Source organism: Lepus europaeus, chromosome 3 (assembly GCF_033115175.1).
Source record: "Lepus europaeus isolate LE1 chromosome 3, mLepTim1.pri, whole genome shotgun sequence".
NCBI classification, from domain to species: domain Eukaryota; kingdom Metazoa; phylum Chordata; class Mammalia; order Lagomorpha; family Leporidae; genus Lepus; species Lepus europaeus.
Window position 1 is genome coordinate 57,032,567 of NC_084829.1, and position 24,734 is coordinate 57,057,300.

A 24,734-nucleotide genomic window follows, 5' to 3' on the forward strand; every position below is an offset into this window, starting at 1 on the left:
GGTGGTGTCAGCAACAAGGAGAACCAATTAAGTGGGTTACTTTTGATGAATTTAAATAGCAATGTCTCTAGCAATTAAGAAAGCAAAATCAATAAATAGGTTTAGCTGGCTAATGGTCATTAATTACCTCAGGGAGGATATCTTAATTAAATTAAAATTACTCTCTGGGAGAGTAACTTTAAATTAAACTGTGAATGGTAGCAAAAAAAAACCACACAAATTCAATGTATTTTCAGTTATAGTACCTTAATCTCAAAATCAACCTCTAATGGATATGATTTCCTGAAGTGCTAACGTTTTTGAAGAAAGATGGGGTTAAAATTCTGAGAACAAATGCAGAAGTTCTTTAAAAAGTTTTAACTGACAAAAATTAATTATATACATTTATGGAGTACAATGTGATGTTTTGATCCACATAACACAATGTGGAATGATCAGATCAGGCCAATTAACATATCCATCACTGCACCTACTTACCATTCATTTGTGGTAACAACATTTAAAATGAACTCTTTTAGCAATTCTGAAATACACAATCCATGATTATTAATTATGCTAAGTGCCTAAACAGTAAGTGCAATAAGCCATGCGTAGAAAGATAAATTTTAACTTTAAAAAAGTTTAAAAAAAGTTATTTTAAAAGGACTAGAGTAATTCACTTCCTTTTAAAAAATTATTATTTATTTTCCTTTTGTTTGAAAGTCAAAATGACACACAGAAAGAGAGAGACAGAGAACTCTTCTCCACTGCTTCACTTTCCCAAATACCCACAATAGCTTGAACTGGGCCAGGCTGGGAGTCCAGAACTTGATCTGGGTCTCCCATATGGGTGGTAGGAACCTAAGCCATCACCTGCTGTCTCCCAGGGTGTGTACTGGTAGGAAACTGGAAGTGGAAACAGTCAGGACTCAAACCCAGGCACCCTGATATGGCACGTGGGTATCCCAAGCAACGTTGAAAGTGCCCATTCCCGCTCCCTTCTTTGTAAATTTCATACTGGAGAAAGCTTCCCACTGTGCTGCATGCTAAACTCCTTTGCACATGTCATTTCAGGCTGAAGCTGACAAATTACTACTGAAAATGTCACTAAATGCTTTACACCTGAACTCCTGCCACAGGGACTACAACAACTGTGTAGGTGGGCCCAAGTAGTTATCATCCCTCTAGAGACTGTGTTTTTCCAACTTGGCTTTGTTTTGGTAGCAGTCAAAGACAACTGGTACATTCCTTAGCAGATATAAACAGATTATTCGTTTCTTTGGTAATAGATTGAACCATAAGAAACTGTTGTTATTTAATCTACAAAAAGGCAATTTCATATGGTTAGTACTACTCTCTAAGGGAACAGTACTGCTTTCCAAATGTCACCTTATTAGTGAAGGCTTCCTTTACTGTCCTATTTGAAACTGCAGACACACACACACTCAATCCTAACACTTCCAGTTTCTCATTCTTGTTCGGTTCCTTCCTGATTCCTACTCCTACCATTTTATTTACCACTTGCTAATTTATCACAGTATACTTACTTCATGTTCTCTCTCTCTTCCCCTCCTCCCCCTCCCCCACACCTCCACGTTCCCATTGGACTTTAAACGCAAGAGGACTTTTTATCTTGCCTATCCAATGCCATATCCACAGAACCTAAAACAATGTTTGGCTGACAAGAAGTATCTAGTACGTAGGTATTGAATGACTAACAAACTAAGGTACAGAGCGTCAAGAATCAGTTAACTAGGATATCCTATTGATAGAGCTAAAGACAGCCAAAGGGAAACAGTCATTCTCATTACCAAGACTGAACATGAAACACAACATGAAAGCATCGCTACCTTACCTTTTGTTCTTGTATTTGGGCCTTCACCACTTTGTACTCGGCTGATGGGGGCTTCTGATTGGCCACAAGCTCTTCGGTGTCCACCATCCAGCTGAGCAGAGACTCGAGGGCATCTTGGAACCTCCCACAGTGCAGCAGGGCCTCCTGTAACTGGGCTGCTCGCTGAGCCACCTGCCAAGTCCCAATTGCTTCCACTTATTTCCATGTTTCATAAATTAATGAAAGCGCCCACAGTCATAACTTTTCATGCTTATTTTCCCATTTTGTTGCAAGTTTTCTTCTCCTTCTCACTTAAAATTTACCCAAAGCATTAATAGGGATCAGGATAGGAGTTCAAACTTTAAGAAGTAAGCCACAAAGATAAGATGTCCATCCCAAAAAGTCAATAATAATGACTAAATCTTTGAGACTTTGGAAATGCCAAACACAGTTATGATTAGCAATGAATGATTCAAAATATCTTAGCAGTGTAGAAATTAACTACATATTGTCATTTTTATTATTCCTGGATTCATTTCTAAGTTTCCTATCAAGGAATGTTAGAGATAATGAAAAAGAAGCATTAAAAGATTAAAAGAAACTATAATAGAAGAGAGGATCAGCATTTATTTTGCTACCCAAAAATAATTATAAAGCATCCAATTAAATCCTGTTAGCTCTGGAGTCCTTTTTCAACCAGCCAGGGCCTTTGTCTTCTAGTAGACAGAGCCTCTGTGTCCTACACAGTGATATCCCATTGCCCTTCTCATAGAGCTTTTCCTCTGGATTCAGAAGGAGTTAGTTGGCAAGATGCTTTTAAACACTACGAAGTGTATTTACATCTGACACTGCACGCCAGTTGTGTTTAAGGAACACTGCAGTATGAATCAGACTTGAAAGAATGGCAGGATTTTAAGACCTGGCAACTGTTTAAGACTTCAGTGCAGAAACAACAACAAAATTACCACGACCACTACCATCACTACCATCAGCACTACATAAGCACTGCCACCCCATAACAATTTTCTGGTAATTTACGTCACATGGAGAACCGCCTGCCATTTTGTGTTGTCAGTGTTGCCTCCCTAAGATATCAGAGCATGATTTCCAGTGTTTTCCCTCACGGAAATCTAGGGAAAAGTGAGACCCGTATCTTTCAAGTAAAATGATATTTGGAGTTGATGGTCTGTAGCAAGGGCGGCAAACCCATACTTAGTCCATGGCCGACAGAGCCATGGCTTCTTTCACTTGCATAGCCCTGACCTACCACACAGTTTACAATCAGTCACCAACATTTGAAAAGTGGAAGGTTTCACGTAGAAAATGAAATTTCCAGGTCCTTCTGACAGTAATCAGACCATCTGACAACAGCCTATATCACTATATGCCAGTCATTTTTCTGGAGCTAAGAGGTGTGTGTGCTCTCTCAACACAGGGCCCCAGATTCTGGCCAGGCCATCACACCGCTTGTGTCTAAGGCCAGGTCTCTATCAAAGTGGAGATAACGTCAGGGAGAGGCCCTGTTTCACCTAGTTCTCTCCTTTCACCTAGGGTCCCTGTCTAGTTCCTGGGGCTTTGGAGTTTGAGCTACCCAGTGTATTGGACCATAACATAGATGGATGGATGGATGGATGGATGGATAGATAGATAGATAGATATGTTTAGGAAGTGTGTCACAATAAACGCAGATGAAAACAAAATCAACAAAAATGATGATGAAGGGCATCAAAAAATTACCTTTTTATTCAGAGTCTTCCACCGTGTATTGACCTCATCCAGGTCATGCTCCAAACCCTGAGTGCTGGTGCTTTTAGCAGCACTCTGAATAAGGCCTTGACCTAACCAGTTAACATCTTGCTGTTTAACCTGTAAGGGTTCGATCTCTTCTTTCTGGAATACCTGCAGTTGGAAGAGCCATAATTGCACGAGTTATATTCTCTAGTAACTACCAAATATACAAGCATTTCTTTAATCATCGAGTTGTAGAAACTATTAATCATTACAATAATTTTTAGCGCCTATTAATAGAGCAAAGCTACCTTATGAGCAATAGTAAGGGAGAAAATTAAATGTAAATTCACAGCCTATCAAAACCATTCAGGAAAATCAAGACTGATGTTCTTAGCACACTGAATCAGATAATCTATAAAACCAAGAAGATGGCCTATGTGTTCCCTCTTTATTGCTTCATTATCATAACATGAAAAGCTTCCTATTGTTCCCATGCAACTCTAGCAAAAGATTTACAGGAAACGCTAAGGAGCAAAATGTTAAGAGGGGGTCAGGATGAGGCTTTCTGGGCACGAGATTCTCATAAGCTCTCTAACGATAGCTGCTGCTTGCTGGTAACCAAAGTGTGAGACTCAAAACATAAATGGAGATGCACTGACAAGAAGAAATCAGCCAAGAGGCCAAACACAGGGCTTGCCAAAGGGGTCAAAAATATAGGGACAGGAAAAGGAAAAAGTCCTAGTCATGTTCTGAAATACCAAAGATCTCTGTATTTCTAGCCCCTTCAAATGCTTCTCAAGATGCCAATGGGCCCCCAAGAGGCATGGAGACCTCACCCTCTGGATCTGATTACACACATCATCAGCACAGCAACTCTGGTCCCTCTGTGGTCACTGCCACCCACACCTGCACTACCAGCAGTTCCCCAAGGCTTTATTCTCTACTCTGCATCCCATTTAACCTGTGGCTCCACAGTTGCCTGTGACAACTTGACTTAAATGCAAGTACCATCAAAGCAAACATTTCTATCTTTTTAAAAAAATATTGTAGTTCTGTACCATGGGCTCAGCATATAATAGTTACCTAATAATTGCCAGATTAATATCTACATAAAAATCATATTTCTGTCTTTGGATGATGACACTGACCCCTTAACATGTAATACTAGAGGTTGATCCAGAAATCCTTTAATAGATAATTCAAGTGTTTAGAAGACGCTTAGAAGAAAATCAATTATTTTTAACTAAGGAAGGAAAGAAGGTTTCAGAGAGACATTAAGGTAAAACATGGTTTGTAATTCTGAGTCATTACACTGAAGAACACCATATGAAAAAAAAAAAACAGTGATGGATAGCTGAACAGAATATATGGAAACATAATTAAGGTCAATAGTAAAACAACACTTAAAATTATAGGCACAGTGTGGAAAATAATTTGGCAAGATGTAGAGGCTGTAGGAGACAAAGTCGGGAGGCTCTAGCCCAAGGCCTAACACACAGGATACTCCTGTGTTACTGTATGAGTGAAATGAAGGATCAACAAACAAATTAAAGATCATTTCCTGCAAAATTCCCTTCCTAGCTAAAAGCTCACACTACTTTTTTTTTCCACAGAAACACACTTACAGACAATTTCCCTAATGGCTAATTGTTTCTATGTAACAATACCAAATATAAAAAAATCAACTACACATAATTAGAAAGTATCAGATCCCTCAAACCACTAATAAACTTTTCACAATTCTCCCCAAGAGTATAATTTACCTAATAAGCCAAAAGAAAGTTGCAAGCAGGTGGTAAAGACAGAGTTTGCGCAGTAGGATTCTATTTCTTATTCTATAACACTTTCTAAGTTACTTTCTAGGAACAAGTAACAGCTTCGGATATGTTTCACTAACCAAGCATGAAAGGACGAGTGAATTTGTATGGTATATAGGATTCAGAGGAAAGTTTCATTCTCTCTCTCAGTCTTCAGAACACCACCACCACCAACAACAAAAAACTAATATAATATTCTAATAAATTCCCTTAATCTCTGATCTTGGCTTTAAATTAATTTTAAGGGTATAAATCAGAGCAGGTCCAAGTGAGTATATGATACTTTTCTAAAGCAGTACAAATATATACTAAAGATTTTTAAAAAAAGATAAGTACTTAAGAGTATATCCACCTAAAACATAATTATTTTCTAAAATACACTATAAATTCCTTTATAAGGAAAAACATACTTGGCTAAGCCATTTGCTATTTGTGCAAGGAAAGGGCACAGTTACTTAGGAACAATTGTTTTTCATAGACTGAGAACAGGAACATTTCTGATACTGTCTAAATTCCTTATCGCTCAGTGGTAACAGAATACCTGTGAAGAGACTTTCTCCCCAAACAAACTTCACTGCAAACAAACACAAAGAGAAACTTAAAATAAAATAAAATTACCTCTGAGGCAAAGTTTACCAGAAGAGCTTAGTAAAAGTACCAAAATAGCTGAACTTCAATCTGAGTGGGAAGAAAAAAATTACAAGCCTGAAAAACAACCTCTCCATGCTACAAGGCTGCACCCTTCATTTCCTTACCTCATTCCCTACTCACAAAAAGCTAGCAGCTCATAGGCCGGCAAAACATAGCCCTATTACTCGTCTACTCTCACAGGCACAGCTTCTGAGAGAACATTTTAAAAGTCCTTAATTTGGGGCACAGCATTTTGCACACCACAACAATATACTACTGTGTTTGTACCTTCATGACTAAATCAGTTGCAGCTTGATAAATCCAATATAACTGCCCTTAAATGGCAGTGTCTTAAACCATAATTTGTCTAACAGGCTGACATTAACATAAATTCACAGTGGAGGCATTCTGAGTGAAGGGGAACCAGCCACCATCTGCATGGCCAACAGCAGGACTCTAAACAGCTGGCAATAATCATTGTTCTCAAAAAAAAAAAAAAAAAGTCCCTAGTTAATTTGTTACAACAGTCAACTTATCAATATCTGGCATCTTATAGGGTGCTAGTCACACTGCCCAAATAAACGAATGGACTGAGTCATGATTAGAAACACCAGTGACCACTCTGAAACACAACCACAAACCCTTGGCAATGGGGAGTTTCGCATTTCCCTTAATTACCTGAGCCGACTGGAAGCCATTGCAGACTGTGTCCAGTGTTCCAGCCTGGGCCCCAGCTTTTCTGGGTGCGGCTTTTTTTCTCCCTGGTGTGAATTTCAGAGAGCACTTCATCCGGAGCACCTCCACTTCCTCTTTAGATGCTACCTTGGGTTCTTTGGAATCATAGGGTGCCAACAGTGCCACATCTCCTACCACCCCCGTGCTACCACAATCTACATCACTCTCTCCCAGATCTGTGAGGGAGAGCTCAAAATCGAAATCTTGAGGGGACCCCTTTGTAAGTTCCCTACTTTGTGCTGTGATTTGGGAGTCTTCTGCTCCACGTGTTTCCTCCTCTCTTCCAAAGTGGGAAACAGGCTCGTTGTCTCCGTACCTTGGCATAAATAATGGGTCACGCTGAACAGTGCTCGCGGGCAAATCATCACACAGGCAACAACTGTCACCAGGGATTTCCCTTTGGCCATTTACACATTTTGTTTCCTCTAGTGGAGAAGCATCATGTAAAATCAGTTTGAAGTTTTCATCAGTGTGGGCACTTCGACAGGCAAGCAGCGGGACTTTCTGTTCGTTCAGGGAACTCGCAGAAAAAAACGCCCTATATTGCTCCGTGATGGGAATATCTTCAGCAGAAGACAAGCTTCTCATTCGTGACTGGTCTGTAGTTAAAATGCCCTGCTTTTCTTCCCTCTCTGCCGGAGGGCTGCACAAGCCAGAGTCATCATCCTCTGAAGTTAGAGAATTAGTACCCCATCTGCACTTGCCAGCCCTGGTAACAGCATCGGACATATCAGTAGGTTCAACAAAAGAGCTTTCACTTTTGTTTGCATAATCCATAAAATTGGCCGGGACGAACATTCGCCATGACCGTCTATGCTCTTTCTTTTCTGCGTGAGATTTGGCTTTGGGTAATCCTGCGGTTCGGATGATATCGCTGTTTAGTTTGAGTGCGTCAAAGATCATCTTCTCATCTAGCTTGTTAGCTTCACGACCTCTCAGCTCAAACGCACTGGAAGAAGTAAGGGCACCATTGGAGGACAAAGAACTGACATCCAGTGTTCTGTGACTGTAGGGTAAGGTCCGATCTGTAAAATGCCTGGAAGACAGGCTACCTTTTGAACCAGAGTCTATCTGTTCATTTAGCCTGACAGTGTCATAGATGGACCGCTGTGGGACGTAACAGTCTTCGATATTGAGATCCTCTTCCTCCTCCCCTTTGCCTACACATGGGGGATTCTGACGTAAACAGTCTGGCCTACTGAGTGGCTTCCCCATCTTGTAGATCGTCAACACAAATATTGCAGCTCTTGATACAGAATGCAAGAAGTCAGGTAAAGCATCTTTCAAGAAAGTATACCTCTGCACAGCACTGTGAAGTGGCTTCAGCATAAATACATATGCTCAAATAACAGACAATGTTAACAGCTGAGGTGTTCAGGTCATCAGTACAAATGCAACTGTCACCTGGTTGGTTTTTGAAATACTCTAAAAAAGTAAAGTGCATCCCAAACAGAACACAGATCCCTTCCCTCCACTTGGCCCAGCCCCCAAACTTCCCTTTCACACACTCTCAGACACAGAAAGAAACAAACACACCCTTAAAAGTGGCTCAAACACTGAACATTCCATTGTCAGTCAATTTCCCTTTTTAGTCTAATTTTTGCATCTAAGGTTTCCAGATTAAAATTTCCAAACGAGCAAGCATTTTAACAGCCTGAATGTTCACTTCGGCAGAGGTCTGGTTAACTGTAATCCACTTAAAGAGGGCTTGCAAAACTCCATCTCCTTTATAAATAAACTAAGCTTCGGCAACTTACAAGACAAACAGAGAGACCATGTATTGTTCAGATCAAGGCACAGGAAAAAAAAAATCCTCAGAGAAAAATAAGTTAAGTCTAACGTTGTAAGCAAAGTTAAATTCTTTTGCTTTGGGGGGGGCAGTAGTTATAAATACTCTTGATTCAAAAGGCAGTTTTTCTTCCCATATTAAGCTTCATGGAGGCTACAGAACTACCCAAAGGGGGGGGGAAAAATCAAACTTTTGGACAGCTAGGGCAGCACAATCCAGCAACGGTTTAAAGTAAACAGCTAGAAAGCATGACTAAGAGCGTCCCTTTAAAAAAAAAAAAAAGGCCATTTCCAAAGAATCTTATCTGATCCTCCTTAAGAAGGCTGATTCCACCTGAGGCACTTGCAGCAAAGAGCTCCGCGGTTTCCTCTAAGGCACAGGCGGCGGCGTAATTCACATTCGGCTGGAAACCCAGAGACTACACTATCCTTTGAAACTGACCAGCTGCTGTGGCCGCAGCTTGGCCTTCAAGTCAGCCAGCGCTGGCGAAAAGACGGAGGTGGGGAGGTGGCAGCGGCGGCGGCAGAGAGGGCGCTCCGGCTGGAGGGAGCTCCTGCGCTGGCCCTGGCTCCTTAGGGCAGCAAGGTCCCGGGCGGGCATCCTCTGGGGTCGGGGCGCGTCCAGCAAAACCCTCTCCTTTCAGGCAGCATCGGCTATGTCCCAGGGCCCGCGGGGCGCCGGGGACCCGCGGCTGTGGCTCTCACCTCGGTGCTACGCCCTCCCGTGACTTAACTTCGCAGTCATCTTTCCTCTGACTCCCAGCCTCTTCCCCAGCCGGCGAGTGGTTTCAGGGGGAGGTACCTCGGGCCGGGAGGCTGCAATGCAACAGCTTGGTGGTGACATCAGCGCAAGGCAGGCCGAGTCCGGCAGCTGGGGAGAGGGCCAGCTCCGGTTCAGAGATCGCTGAAACCCCAACCACCACTACAAGAGAGGAAGGGGCACTAAGGTCTTGCAGACGCACAACCTAACACCGCCTAGACAATCATTTTGTGAGCATCCAGAGAACCCGGCTCAGTTGAGTGCGAAATGGGGAAAAAGGGGGATGGTGGGAGGTATACGGGTCCCTATCCTTGTCTAGAACCCGCACTCATAAGAGTGAAGAATCTATGTTGGAGTAGCATCTGCGATGCAAAGTGCCTATCACTTTGACTTGGGGTGTTTTCTGTCATTCCCTTTTAAAGCACAAATTCACCTTTAGCTGTTACCGGAGGAAATGATTCCCACAGGCAGGGTGCCAGGAACACTGCTGACACAAGGTTAAAAGTTACCAATAACCATGCAGTCCCCTTGACAGGAGTGCTCGGCCCAGGCAAAGATCAAGGGTAGAAATTGTCTCTGGATATTTAATAAACGAGATCACGTCCACAGATTTTTATCTACTGCACAAACATCCTTTAAAAATATTGTCTGAAATTAAGTTTAGTGACTCAAACCTTAGCACTAGTCCTTGCGGGAGAAATTAATAGTCCTACTTAAAGAAAGTCTATCCATTCTATATTTTGCAAAATAAGCAACAGTGCCAGAGGGGCAGGTAGTATCACAAATGAAGGTGGATTGTCTTTTCAATCTCACAAAAATCAGAACATGAACAAAATTGCAATCACCCCAAATGAAGGCACTTCTCATAAAGATATTATATTTTTTCTGGTAATTTGATGAAAAAGATGTGGAAGGGCACTTCTGTGCCTTTGATGAGAAAATATGATCCCAAATTACTTTTGTAATTTATGAGTTTAAATTTAAAAATTTATTCATAACCAGAATTATTTATAACTATTCAATGAATATTAGATGCAACTCAGTATATGGCCATAAAGTTGAAAAAAAATACAAATTATATGCATGTATATTATATATGTATAGCTGTCTATAAAGAAACTTAAAAACAGCCATTAATATCCCAATATTAATGATCATTTTTCAGGATCAATAAGTGAAATATTTCAATAAACACTTAATCTGTGGTGTCCAAGAACACAGGTTGTTATAAGGTGCTGATATCAAGAGAAAGAAAGAAAAAGGTACACACAGTTATGACGTTTGAACAGTGGATTGGAAATTAATAAACACTAAGAGTCTTACTTTTATTTGCCAATATCTTGATCTGTAAGCCTGGAAAGTTGCTTATTCACGGCAATAGTAACAAAAAAGTTTCTGTGAAATCTGGATGGGTGCTTTCTCTAAAGACTTTTTATTTTTAAGATTTATTTATCTGAGAGACAGAGTTACAGAGAGAGATAGAGACCAAGAGAGAGGTCTTTCACAGGCTGGTTCACTCCCTAAATGGTCGCAATCGGAAAGGATCCAAAGCCAGAATCCAGGAGCTTCTTCCAGGTCTCCCACAGGGGTGCAGGGACCCAAGGATTTGGGCCATTCTCCACTGCTTTCCTAGGCAAGTTAGCAGGAAGCTAGATAGGAAGTGACACAGTGGGGACTCGAACCAGTGCCCATATGGGATGCTGGTGCTGTCAGCCAGGGCTTTAACCCACCTCCCTACAATGCCGGCCCCTACAGACTCTTAATAGAACTTTTCATAAGAATGGCCCTGATTCATTCTACTTCAGACTAACTCTTGAATCATCAGCTCAGTACCTTTAGGAAAGCTAAGAAGGGTAGGTGTTCAACCCAGCTGTTAAGATGCCCACCTCCTAGATCAGAGTGCTGGGCTTGATATCTGCCTCAGGCACCTGATTCCGGCTTTCTGCTAAAAAAGACCCAGGTGATGGCTCAAGTACTTGAGTTCTGCACTCATGTAGGAGACCTGGATTAAACTCCCAGCTCCCAGCTTCGGCCAGCCCAGTCCTGGAGACTGAACCAGTAGATGGGCGCTTGCTCAATCTCTGTTTCTTTGCCTTTCAAATAAATAAACAAACATTAAAATAAAAAGAAAACATGCCTACGATGAATCCTTTTTTATTTTTTTATTTTATTTTTTTTTAATTTGACAGGTAGAGTTATAGACAGTGAGAGAGAGACAGAAAGAAAAGGGCTTCCTTCCATTGGTTCACTCCCCAAATGGCCACCATGGCCGGCGCACCGTGCTGATCCAAAGCCAGGAGCCAGGTGCTTCCTCCTGGTCTCCCATGCGGGTGCAGGGCCCAAGCACTTGGGCCATCCTCCACTGCCTTCCCAGGCCACAGCAGAGAGCTGGACTGGAAGAGGAGCAACCGGAACTAGAACCCGGTGCCCACATGGGATGCTGGCACCTCAGGCGGAGAATTAACCAATTGAGCCATGGCGCCGGCCCCTCCTACGATGAATATTTAGAGACCAGGATTAAAAAAAGTTAAGAGCAATATTTTATACCATGTTTGAGGTGGGAAGTAAATTTTTAAAACTGTATAGATAATTCATTCATAAATTCAAACACTGAATAAATAATGCTCATTATCTGCTAAACACCATGGTGAGCAAGCAGTGGGAAAATGATGTGCACAGAGACACAGCCACCTCTGTCCTTATGTAACTTATGTTAGGGTGGGAAATAAAGATGAGAAAATGAAGGGAATGCTATGGGAAAATGTCCCCTGGTTAATTATGTTTAAGTATGGGTCATTTATTTAATAAATAAATTCCTATTTTACTAAACCTGTTTCAACTTATTTATCATTTTCTGATTCAAGTTATTGTACAATGTATTATGAAATTATGGCAATAATTTACATGTATCTTTGTTACTTGTAATAACATTCCAAAGAAATATCTGGATGACATAAAAGAACACATATATAGAGCATAACAGACTGGTTTATCTTCCCTCCCTCATTTGGTCTATCAGCTACTCTAAATGTTGATAAAAGTCAAGATATATTAAGCTGGATCCTGATATCTGATCTCTCACATTTTCATAATGAGAGAAATACACAATGAATAAGGTGAGAAATGCTTCCCTGAGAAAATGGTCATCACTGTTATTTCATAGAGAATTCACAATGCTAAGTGTTTTCAAAATGTAATTTTACTTACTGTATGACCAGATGTGATCCATTTAAATTATCTAATAGCTTAGATTATTTTGGAAAAAATGCACAAATCCTATTTGAATTATAAGCAAAACAGTGCCATTTCCTTATCTGATATTACTAAGGTTAAAGACTTTTATTAAAAAGGAGAGTTTCATAAAACAAATCTCACCACTAAGGGCAGCAATTCATTCCATAGAAAATTTAAAGACTAATTTTATAAACTGAAACATGGAGATTTCAGAGAAGAATGTAGACATTAAGAAGTTCAATGCATAGTAAATGAAAAATGTTTAAGTCACTCCATTAAAACTGACAACAGTTATAGCTCTTGAAATCTGGATTAGAAACTAAATGAGAGATGTGTGTTTTGTGCTCAGAGTTAAAAAATAGGCCTTAGGAGCATCAGTTTCTATTGTTCTCCTTACAACAGATAAGCCATAAGTTAATGAAAACTGGAGGCATCCTATATTTTTAGTTTCCAAATGAATTAACTTCTTCAAATAAATGACCAAGGAGTTTTGAAGGATATTCATCAGATGAGTATGTAGGCGATTTGTTTCCCTGGAAAACAGTTTTTATGTAAAAGGAAGAAGAATATCCAGAACTCACCACAAAAGTAATTAAATTTAGAAACAATTTATAGATTCATTGTCTGATTTTGACAGGTATTTTTCTTAATGTAAGCATTTGATAATCTTCCTGTAAATCACTATAAAACGAAGACTATGCTTCCCTGCCTCCCCCCATCTTCATTGAGGTTTACAGGTAACTGTAGTTAAAAAATATTCTAACAGGAAATGAGTCTATATATAACCTAATTAATTAAAATATATGTATATATGAAGAACCTTCAAAAAGCTCATGGAAATGAACACTATGAACAAATTATGCAAGTATTTCGAAATATTTTGGGGCCAAAATAAGCTTATCAGGGTAGGTGATTCGCCCAATGGTTAAGACACCAGTTACCGAAGTGTATAACCAGGTATAAAAATAACACAAACCAATGATGTTTAACTACTTAAATGTAAAGTTGGGAAGTTGACGCTTCAGGGCCTGAATACTAGCTTCCTGCTTGCCCATGTCCAAAGGCATGCACTGCTCCTTATCTCAACTTCTCCTGCGGAACAGGAGGACCTGGTCAGGCTAGATCTAATCTCACCACCTCAAGAATCACCATGATGGAAAGAGAGAAGGAATGTATTGGCATGGATCTGGTGACAAGCCTTGGCCTGTGACACCACAGGCCTGTAGATCTGTCGTGATTTCACCATACCAGTACTCCCTTCCTTGTATCCCTTTATATGTCTCCCAACACCCTCATCCAACAGACAGTAGACATTAAGACCCTGAGGTCTGCTACCCTCTAATTTGTCAACAGATGAAATGTTATCTTTCCTTCACCCCCAAACCTTATTCTTGTTATTTTGATTTGGCACCAGGGAAAGAGATTGTTTTTGGTAACAATGATTTCTTGCTACGGTGCTGACTCAACTAATTGGGTTCCTTCTACACTAGTTGGAGATCTGAACTATATATTCATCTGCTGCCCTGGCCCAGAAACCCAGGTACAATCCCATTCTACCAAAGCAGTTTGTTTCCATCCTTCTCTCACAAACACAGACATGACACACCTTTAAGCAACTTTCCACATCAGGCCCTGCCCTGGGCATTTGAAAGTGAATCAGCTAATGAGAACTCTTTTTCCCTGCCCCCCCACTCTCTCTGCCTCTCAAATAAAAATAAGAAATTAATAAATAAATTTCAGGATTACTTTATTTCTTTGGTCATTATTTTAATATGAAAAGTGTTTTCAGATTTTGCTCGATTTTTGTTTCTCTGGAGGAACTTGAATAGAGGTCATTAATGCAGTTTTGTTTTCTGGAAGCTCTTAAAAAAGCTGACATTTATAGACACACACACACACACATATATACATTCCAGGGTAATTCAAAATGTTCATGGAAACATGGAATAAAAATGTAAGTTTAAAGATGAAAAATTTTGAGAGCCAAGGAGATGGGGATGGGAGAAAGAGATCGGAAACCACCGTTTGCTGATTTACTCCCCAACGCTTATTAATGTCCACGAGTGGGGAAGGAGCAAGGAGCCAGGAACTCAATCCAAGATTCCCACATGGGTGGCAGGATCCTAATTACCTGAGCCCTCACTGCTGTCTCCCAGGTTCTACATGAGCAGGTAGCTGGATTTAGGCGCTAGAGCCAGGAATCAAATTCAGCTGCTTCAGTATGGAATGGGAGCCTCTTAACCACTAAATACCTGCTGCAGTACCCTAATTCTTGAACAGCTCCAAAAGGTTTTTTTAAAAATTTACACTTGCCATATTTATCTATCCTATGTCATTATTTAATAAATGATTACAGGCCAAGAAAAATATTTTAAAAACATTTATCAATTAAATTTCTAATCAAGAAGCTGATGTACAATCCCATTCTACCAAAGCAACTTTTTTTCTCTCTCTCTCACACACAGATACAACACACCTTTAAGCAACTTTCCACATCAGTAAAATAAATTATTGAGGTCTCTCTTTATCTAATGGAAGTCTATGATTTTTTTTAAAATGGTAATATAGACATCCTCAGTTACTAACAAAGTAACAACAACTGCTGAAAAATTCGTTTATAAAATTTCTAACTGTGTCCTCAGAACAACCTACTTTAATTCTCCCATATTAAATGAAGCAGTAGAAATTAATTGTAGGCTATGTCACAGCACTGACAGCAAAATTGGATACAGAGCCAACATTGTCAAGTTCCCTTTTGACAGCCCCTTCACATAAGTATTGTATATTCCTTACATGATATAGAAAAAGAGGGCATCCGCCTGTTATGCCTGATTTGTGCAGAGGGGAATATTAACATTATACAGCTGATCAGTTTCCAATTATTAAAAGCTAGCTGTGATCTTTGCTTTGTGGAGCTTCCTTTTCGCCCAACCTATGTGGTATTCTTTCTTCCTGAAATCGTAAATGCCACTTTGAAATGGAGTGAAATAATGTTAGTTTCCTATAAAAGCCCAAGCGTCTAGTTATAGTTTCTGTAGTGATAACATTTTTGCTTTTACAAACACCAGAGGAAGATATAACACAATCCCTTTGCTGGTATAGTCTGATTAACCAAAATTCGGTCTGTTAAGAATTTTTCCTAACAAGCATCTCTTCTGCAGTAGCTTTATCTAATTTCCCCTTTGTCCAAACAAATGGAGAACGGTTCACCATCGACCTCTGTATTTAACATTATGAACACACTTAAAAAATTGCTATTAAAGCATTCTTTGGATGGTTTGATTTATCTTTAAAAATACGGTGACATCACAGAGCTTGTTTTCAGGTCATTTCTTAAATGACTTAATCAGAAATTTGTGATCATACAGCTTGGCTTCTCTAGCCTCACGATCTTCGCCATTTTGTCACCTAATATGTTAAGGTTTAACTACTATTTACAGCTGGGTTAAACAATGCCTTCACCTGGACCACAGAAAATTTATGACAGTCTCATGAGGCATGTGTTCTGGTCTTTCTCTTAGGTTTCAATTTGGCTTTCAAATCCTCTGCTTTATGTAATGTTATTTCCACTTTGAAAGTAAAATGAAATTTTCAGTTGAGAGAGACTTAAATCAGAGATATGTTCATTTGTGAGGACAAAATAAATTACAATAGGGGCAGCAACAGAGTGACCAGAGATAAACAGTAGGCGAGTTCTGGGTAAGGCTTTTTTTTTCTAAACCATGGCCTAGATGGAAGTGGGAAGGGGTACAGATGTAGTGACAATGTGACTGTCTATATCCATTAAAAACATCAAGTTTCTTTGATCTTCACTGAAATTAAATCAATTCAATATGGTGATAATGATGACATCATGCTGGTCAGAAGATCTGATTGGCTGTTAGTGACATCACAGGAATTACTGGGATGTACTCCTTTTACATACTCAGTTACATATGCCTTTGATAAATAAAATGTGCAAACATTAACATTATTTAATAATTTAGATTTGAATATAATCTTGAGCTAGATGTTTTAAAACATGAGATAGGGATACAGGGAGTATCAAAGGGCTTTTCCTTCCTCCTACTCAGAGAAACACAGAATCTACTGCTATTCAACCCACCAATTTATAAGTGTACATATAATTTAGTTGTAACAGCAGTCTAAGAAGAAAAATAGTACTTTGAGTTACCAACGGTATAGAAAACACTTCTCTTCAGACAAGTTAGTCCAGTGACTCGTGTTTAAAAGCAGGACAACACGTGGACAACAGAATTTATACACACAGAATTTATACATTACGGCACAGTAGGTTAAGTTGCCGCTTGCAATTCTGGCATCCCATATTGGAAAGCTGGTTCGAGTTCTAGCTACTCTGCCTCCAATCCAGCTTCCTGTTAATGGACCTGGGGAGGAAGTGGTTGATGGACCAAGTGCTTGGGTTCCCACCATTCATGTGAGAGACCAGGATGGAGTTCCAGGCTATTGGTTTTGGCATGGGTCAGCCCTGGCTGTTGTAGCCATTTGGGGAGTGAAACAGCAGATAGAAGAATCAATCAATCTCTCTCCCTCTCTCTCCCCCGCCCCCCACCTCTCTGTTAGTCTGCCTTTCAAATAAATAACTCTTTTAAAAAAGAATTTATATAATCAAAACAGTTATGAAATGTCAAGTGAACTAACACAAAGTGTAACATCAATCTAGTTTCAAAATCCCAGGTTATTTTCCACTAAGGGTCAATCAGGATATTGTGTTTAGAATAGTATTTGATTTAATCGTTAGCTTGGTATCTTAATCATAAATTTTATCTTTTCAAGGACGCCTAATGTAAATATTAACTGCTATTTCTTAGGTTAAGCTTTAGGATTGAAAAAAAAGGATGAAAGTAGGGACGTCTGTTTTACCTGCATTAACTGATCTATTATCCTCTCAGTGAATACAAGGCTCCTCCTACTGAGTGACTGGGTAATAGCGATTATTATTATGCTTCAGCTCTGCTCAGAAGGCAATTTTGTATTAAGAAAAATTGTTATAGGATTTTATCCATGACATTAGGTTAAACTAAAGCTACTAGATAGATTAATGTCAGGCTGGATTATACGTCAACGTCTATAACAAAAATAGACCAAGGCCTTGGGAGTGTCTCCGTTTCATTGCTAGAAAATTCAACTAGCTTTTCACACAATACAAATCATTCTACTTGGAAAAAAAAAAAAAACTTTCTAAAAAACTGTATTAAAACTAATTTTTAACAAAAATCTAAGGCCCAACAGAAACCAAACTAAATCAATTGTGAACAAGTTACTTTACCACTTTAAGAAAGAATCCCTAAGACAATGAAATGTTTGGTTTCAGTAGTAGCAGCAGTGATAACTATTGGAATCAGCAGCAGCAGCAGCACCAGCACCAGCACCACTACCACCACAACTATATGACATCTACATGACTACATGACTACATGACTACATGACAGTTTCTAAGACAGCTTTGCCCATGTGCATCATGCTTCTCACAAGAGCCAGTTTTATGAACACTTTCCTCAAGTCAGTGCTTCTGGTAATTCTGGATTAAAATGAGCAATGGCTGATCATTCAGGCCACACAAATTAGGCTACAACTCAAAGGATCTGAAAATTCTCCAGAGGAAATATCAGATGTGAAATAGGATGAATAAAGTTAACACAAAGCCCTGCATTATTCGCATCCAGGCTCTGACACTTAAAACCTGTGTGATCTGGGGCAAGCCACTCTTGCTCCCCTAGGATATAGGCATAAGAATAGCATCTACTTTTTACCACTGCTGACAGGCTTGAAGACAGAGAGCTCAGAACAGTGCTTCACCCATCTGTAAGCCCACAATAAACGTCGGTTGTTTTCATTACTATTTTTTTAGAATAGATGCACAAACACAAAGAAATGGAATTAGTGGCTGAGTACACTGCCATGTTTATTTGCCATAATCATATTCTTTTTTTTTTTTTTTTGCTTTTTACTTGTGGTGCTGCAATATATTAAATGCAAATAATCTGTCGACTTCAGAACTTTTATCTTCTAGACATGGGGTTTTAAGACACTGAAAGTATATCATATTATTACTGAACTTCAAAAAAAGTCAATCAACTCCTTCCACAATAATCAGAAAATAAACAAACACAGCATGATAAATGTCTTACTCTAGGAGAACTGACCATTCTGTTTTTCTTCACAATCAAACAAGACAATCTCTGCAGCTATTAACGGCAACAACGCTTACTTGATGCTTTTCAGTTTGCAAAACACTCTCAATGCCAATAGGAAGAAAACTCCTATCTATTATTTTTTCTTATTTTTAATTTTCCACACAGAGAGCCACATTTTTCACTGCTGCAAAAGTTTGGACTCACAAAGGGTAAGATCTACAAACAGCAGCACCACTATTATTATGTTTGCTCATTTCCTTACAAGTATTGAAACAGGGAAGAGAAATGAAAGCTTACTCTTTTCTCTACACAAATGCACAGAAAATCTAGACCCATGTTTCACAAAGACATCAAACATGGATGCATTTCATTAGTAAAAGAGAATGCTTGATTACTGTCATCCAATATTCAAATTTTGTCAGAGTCCTACAGAAAATTCCCAAGTTTTCTGTCTGGGGAAGAATCACTCCCAAGCTCTGTCTTAGAAACAGCAATTGCCACAGAACTGCATTTTTCTAACACAAAATTGGCTCATGTCAAATCTTTATTCTCCATATCAGAAAAATGAAAATTTGATACAGTAAGAAGGGAGAAATGTCAACAGCAAGGTGGTTTTCCTTCATCTTGAAAGACCAAAATCTAAATACAGAATCACAGATTTTTAAGCCTCAAATGAACTGGTCCTCAAAGGCACTTAGTAAACAGCAAATAAGCATAACAAAAATAGGAAAAGCGAAGTTCTATGTAACAAATTTTTTCAAAATCTAATCACTTAAGTCATGTTACTGAAGACAAGCAAAGGAAATCGCAAATAAAACAACATGGAATTTGGAGGTTCATTTCATTTATGTTCATTTCCCATGAGACAGAACTTGTACTTTTGCAAATTTCATTTCAAACGACTGTATTCTATGTGCCAATGTTGCAACATACCTGTGGCACTCTTTATCAGAGAGCAAAACCCACCTCATACTAGAACAAGACTCATGACATTTCCAAAGGCTTATGCTAGACCCGTGCATCAGAAGCTTGATACTTGGATCTCTATGTTCAGCTGAATATATTTTACTCCTTGCTGAGATGCAACTTCTGCTCTTACTATCATAAATGAGGCCAAATCCAATGTTACTGAAGCTGGCCCTTTGTTTTTATCTAAGGTTCCATCCATTAAGATTCCTTGAGAATTATCAAACTGGCAGACATTTCTTGGTACCAAAGAACTTAGAGTCCAATAAAAATGATTTACTCCTAGGGCCCTGGAGCACCAGGAATACAACATGGAACTCTACTCTGTTTTTAAACATATGAACTTTTAGAAGAAAAAAGTCTACATAAGAAATTAAGATGAGAAGACTATTAAAAGAGAAAGAGCAGGAAATGATTATAAATCACTATCACGGAAAATGCTAAGAGACAAACAACAACAGCAGAGTTCAAAAGCCAGTTCTGGTCAGTACAGACCAGAATCATGAATGACATTAGAACAAGCCTCATTATATCAGTTCCAGGCCTGCCTGGAACGTTCCCAAGCTCCCTTTTCTTCTCTCAATTTTGTCTCGGGCCTTAATTCCATGAAAACCAAATCCTAAGTAAATCTGGAACTGGCCCACCTGCCTGGGTATCACCCCCTAACATGCCCAGTCAAGACTGTGTGACAGTCTATGAAGGTTCCACAAAATAAGCCATCTCTTTCCTATGCCAATAAGACATTTCTTTTAATAATAAATGAGCTCAGTAAAAATGAAGAATTCCCTACCTTGAAAACATTTAGCTGCTGATTAATTGTCTCTGTTTCCATGCCCACAGGACCTTGGGACTCTTCATGTTCTTCAGCCTTCTGGAGCAGAGTAGAAAATTCTTTCAATTTATTGTAGAATTCTTCAAGACGCTCAATTGTCCCTTCTACCTGCTCTTCTCTGGCTTGTGCTCGGTCTAACAACTTGTTGCACTGTTTGCTTAATGCCTCCAAGTCCCTTTTGATTCCCACAAGGTCAGGAGAGGTTTCTTCTGTGGCCAACATCATCTTGCAGGTTTTGTTCGCATTGTCAATGCTTGCTATGAGGGCTTCTAGTTTCTTCAGGAAGGCTTTTATAGCTTCCTTTTGCTTCTGCAATGTGTCTCCATCTCTCCCCACTGGAGCCATGCTATCCAGTTCATCATCAAACTCTGCAAACTGAGAAAACATTTCTCGGATGGTATTCTGGAAATGCCCAATACCCTGAAGCTTGGTTTCCAAGAAAGAACACTTGTCATCAACCTGCTGACTTAGCGTGCCATGATCTTGAACTAAGGTTTCTGCTTGTAGTAAAACATCAGCAGTTCCCTTTGAGTCTGAGGCTTCTACCACAAGGTCCTGTGCAAGTCTTCTGGCTAAATCTACTTGATGCTTCAAAGTCTGGAGTGATTTCTGCTGGGACTGCAACATGGTCAGGTATTTGTTACTGTAAGCCTGGGGTCCCAAGGAGTCGTGGACATCCAGCTGTTCCTTTGTACATTGAAGCTGCCTTTCAGCTTCTTTGGAAACTTCTTGAAATTCCTTAAACTTCTGGGCCATGTTCTCCAGAGAGAATTTCTTGCTGTGAAGTTGGTCAGTGACCATGTCTACCTTCTGCATGAGTGATTTATTCTCATCTGTAACAACCTCTTTATCGACCTCACAGGCACTGAGCAAGCTGTTGGTTGCATTGTTTAGTAATTCTACCATTCCAAAGTGTTGGTCCATTTCCTTCTGCAGAGACTTTAGCTTGGCGATAGAATTCTCTGTTTCAGCAGGATCCAAGGAAAATTTTATTTCTTCCAGGTTGTTCTGACATTTGTCTATCCAAGGCCGGAGAGTCTCCACGTGCTCTTTATACTTGAGGGCTTTTTCCAATGAATTTTTTAATCTATCTTCTCTTTCTTTCACCTGCTTATTAAATCCATCCCAGTTGGTTTTAATCGTGTTAAGCTGGGACTGCAAGGCTGCCTTCTCAGAACCCTGTGTTTTTAGTAACAGATTTTCACCTTCTGCGATGGTTTTTTCATAAATATTAGACTGGGCAGTCAAGGTTTTACTAAAGTCTTTCTGTTCTTTAATTAATGACTCTAAGACATCGAGTTTAGCTGATATTGGAGGAGACTTGTTTTGCTCTTCTTTCTTTGTATCCAGCCAAGCCTGAAAATCTCTAGACATTTGCTGAAATTGGTGGGAGCTTGCACAGGCCGACTGAAGGTGCTGGACATGATTCTCTAAAAATGAAATTATAGACATTTTTATTCTTAATTTAATCTATGAAAGGCAAGAGAAAGTGCCCAACCAAAGGTACAGAATTGTCTAAAAGCAAGGACTCTTAACACAAGAACTACACATACACTTAAGTTATAATTAAAGAGGAAAAAGAAGCAAGAGGAAGGCATAACAACAAAAGAAGAAAAAATCAAGGCAAGAAGCAGAAGGCAGAGGAGTGGGGGGAGTTTGTGGGAATAGATAAAATGCACAGTTGTGCAGGATGCCGTCACAGTACCCAAGGCTGACTATGGTAGTGTCTTCCCCATTCTAGTATGGGGAATTGACAACTGTAAATTTCTAGCTTAAGTTGACAAATGGCCCATTTCATAAAACATGGCAACATAGTGTAGCACATAGGATCTGAATGAGATTGTAACCTGGCTTAATCTCTTCAGAGCTGCAAGATCCTCAGCCTATGATTATGCCGCTAAAGCCACATCCCCCAGCTGCAAACTGGTGACACTAAGAGTTGCATTGGTGAAGATTATACATGTTAAAATTCTGAGTTTAATACCTATCACACAAAGGTGTTTTTAATGTGAAGAATGATAACAATAATGGTAAATATCACTATTGTGTCAAATTAAGGAGTAAGCCTATAATGGACACTATGATCAACAAGTCCAATCATGTAAAAAATACAAATTGAGTATTGCTATGTGGAAAATATAGAAACTGGTATTGCTTTTTAAACAGAACAAATGCAGCAGCAAAATGTAGCCTTTTTTTGATGAGCACTTTTGAATTCCAATAACTAATTATTGCTGTCTCTGACAGCTATCAGCACATGTGGCACAGAATTCCAGCTGCCAGAGGTAAGAGCGGAAAATTGTGCCAAATGCAACTCTATCCACACATCTCTCTAGAAAAAGTTTTCTATAGCAGCATCAGACAAACAAAGTAAGAGCAGATGAGTGATTGACAGAAAGCCTCCTAAAGGACTATGCATCTCTTTCTGGAGAATGAAGACTATGTAACACAGCAAAAGCAACTACGTCCTTAAAAAGCTCATTCGGGTTACCCAAAATTTTTATTCATTATGTGGATTTTGCCAGCAGACCATCATCTCTCTCTCTTGTCTGTGTCAAATCAATTATCCCAGCATGGTGTGTGTGCTGTATGCAGAGATGCTCTGCATACTCAATTTCTACCTCTTCCTCTTCATTTATGTACCCAATGGGTCAGGGGGCTCTGTAGGGTCCTGGGTTAGTGCCAATGGCTCATAAACGGGCAATTTTTGATGTCTATTTTGACCAGGAAATATGTGCATTAAAAGAAGATAGACACACCTGCTTTTTGTTCAACATCCTTAAATGCCTTTAAGATGCCTTCCAGTTGCCTACTAAGTTCTGCTTTCAAGTACTCTTCTTTAACCAGCGCTGACAAGTCCTCACAGAGGGCCTGGGCCACTTTTATCTGCTTCATTTCCTGCTCTATTTCCTGCTTCGTATTTTGGGCTGTTTCCAATTGCTGGTTCATGGCATCAGGGTGTGTGCTCACGGCCAGACTGCTGCTGAGTTTATTATCCAAGTCACTCAGTTTATCAGAAAGGCTTCTCAGCAGGCTCTGGTACTGTGTGCTTTTAACAATGGCTTGGTCAATCCAGTCACATCTGTCACTCAATTGTCCTGTTAGGCTCTCCCATTTTTGGGTCACAGCTGCTAGTTGCTCTTTCACAATCCCATGTAAAGAAGGGTCTTCTCCAGGTCTGCTCAGAATTCCCTGACCAGCTGCTGTTAGTTGTTCATACTGAGGTTTCCGAGTATCGAATTCTTGTAGTAGAATCTAAGATGATAAGGGGTAACACACGAACTACTGTCAGTTCATTATAGAAAACATAGCTCTAAATGTCCATACGGACAGAAATGGTACTTATTTATCTGTTTTTTTTTTTTTTTTAGTTACCTTTTTCTTTATTTCAATGACAGGACATTTGTCTCAACAAATTTAAAAAGCAGTGAATCTTCACAGAAATAACATCTTGTCTAAACTAATCACAGCCCCCAATAGGAAACAAGAATAGAATAAACACTTTTGGTAGTCTGGGCAAAATGATCAAAAGTTCATGTACAAATTTCCAAATGCAAAGGAAAACTGTGTGATTGGACAGGTTCACATCTCACTAACTCCAAATTTGTTTTTTCCTACCTACATTTTTCTCCTTGTAGGAATTTTTAAATACTCTGCATTATCTTACATGAAAGGAAATGCCCAGTGATAACAGTATTAAATATATTAACTCATGATGCACTGATTTGCAAATGTATTTGTAACCTAAGATTTATTGATATTTACAGTTTTTCTTATAAAGATTTTAGCCAAAAAGTCACATTGCTCAAATTGCACAGGCCCAATATGCCTCTCATTACAAAATGAATGACCACAAAATTTCTTTCTTCATGTATTGCATTTTGTCTACCTATCATTCATTTTTTTACTTTTATTATCTTATATTTATCTACTCATCTCTGGAAGGTCATTAAGAATAGAGGCAATTATTTCTCCCTTGATATTTATTTTTATCTTTTGTTTTCATTCTCTTCAGATTATCAACAGATAAGAACTACAACATGAGGCCCTAAAGTACCAAGATCTATTTGTATTTTTTGGCTATAGAATCAGCTCCTTTGCTTTAAAACCACTCCTCATAAACCACAATGGAGCTTCTGCTTCTATATCTAACTTAAACTTTGTGAATTTTTCTGCTTGTGGATTTATCTGCTGTGTTAATTACACTAGTCTAATGCCCTGAGTTTCACGGTTCCTTCCCTACTCCCCTCATTGGTAGTCCTCTCCATAG

The 24,734-nt window shown here is 39.3% G+C and overlaps 1 protein-coding gene across 1 annotated transcript in view; it reads right to left on the reverse strand.

Annotated features, from left to right (window-relative positions):
- The window catches only part of LOC133755991 (dystonin-like), a 492,822-nt gene that overhangs the window by 78,235 nt on the left and 389,853 nt on the right, over window positions 1–24,734 (reverse strand). Inside the window, 4 exon segments of the mRNA XM_062186300.1 lie at window positions 1,835–2,005; window positions 3,551–3,712; window positions 20,423–21,894; window positions 23,224–23,719. Of these exon segments, the coding sequence (XP_062042284.1) occupies window positions 1,835–2,005; window positions 3,551–3,712; window positions 20,423–21,894; window positions 23,224–23,719 (2,301 nt within the window).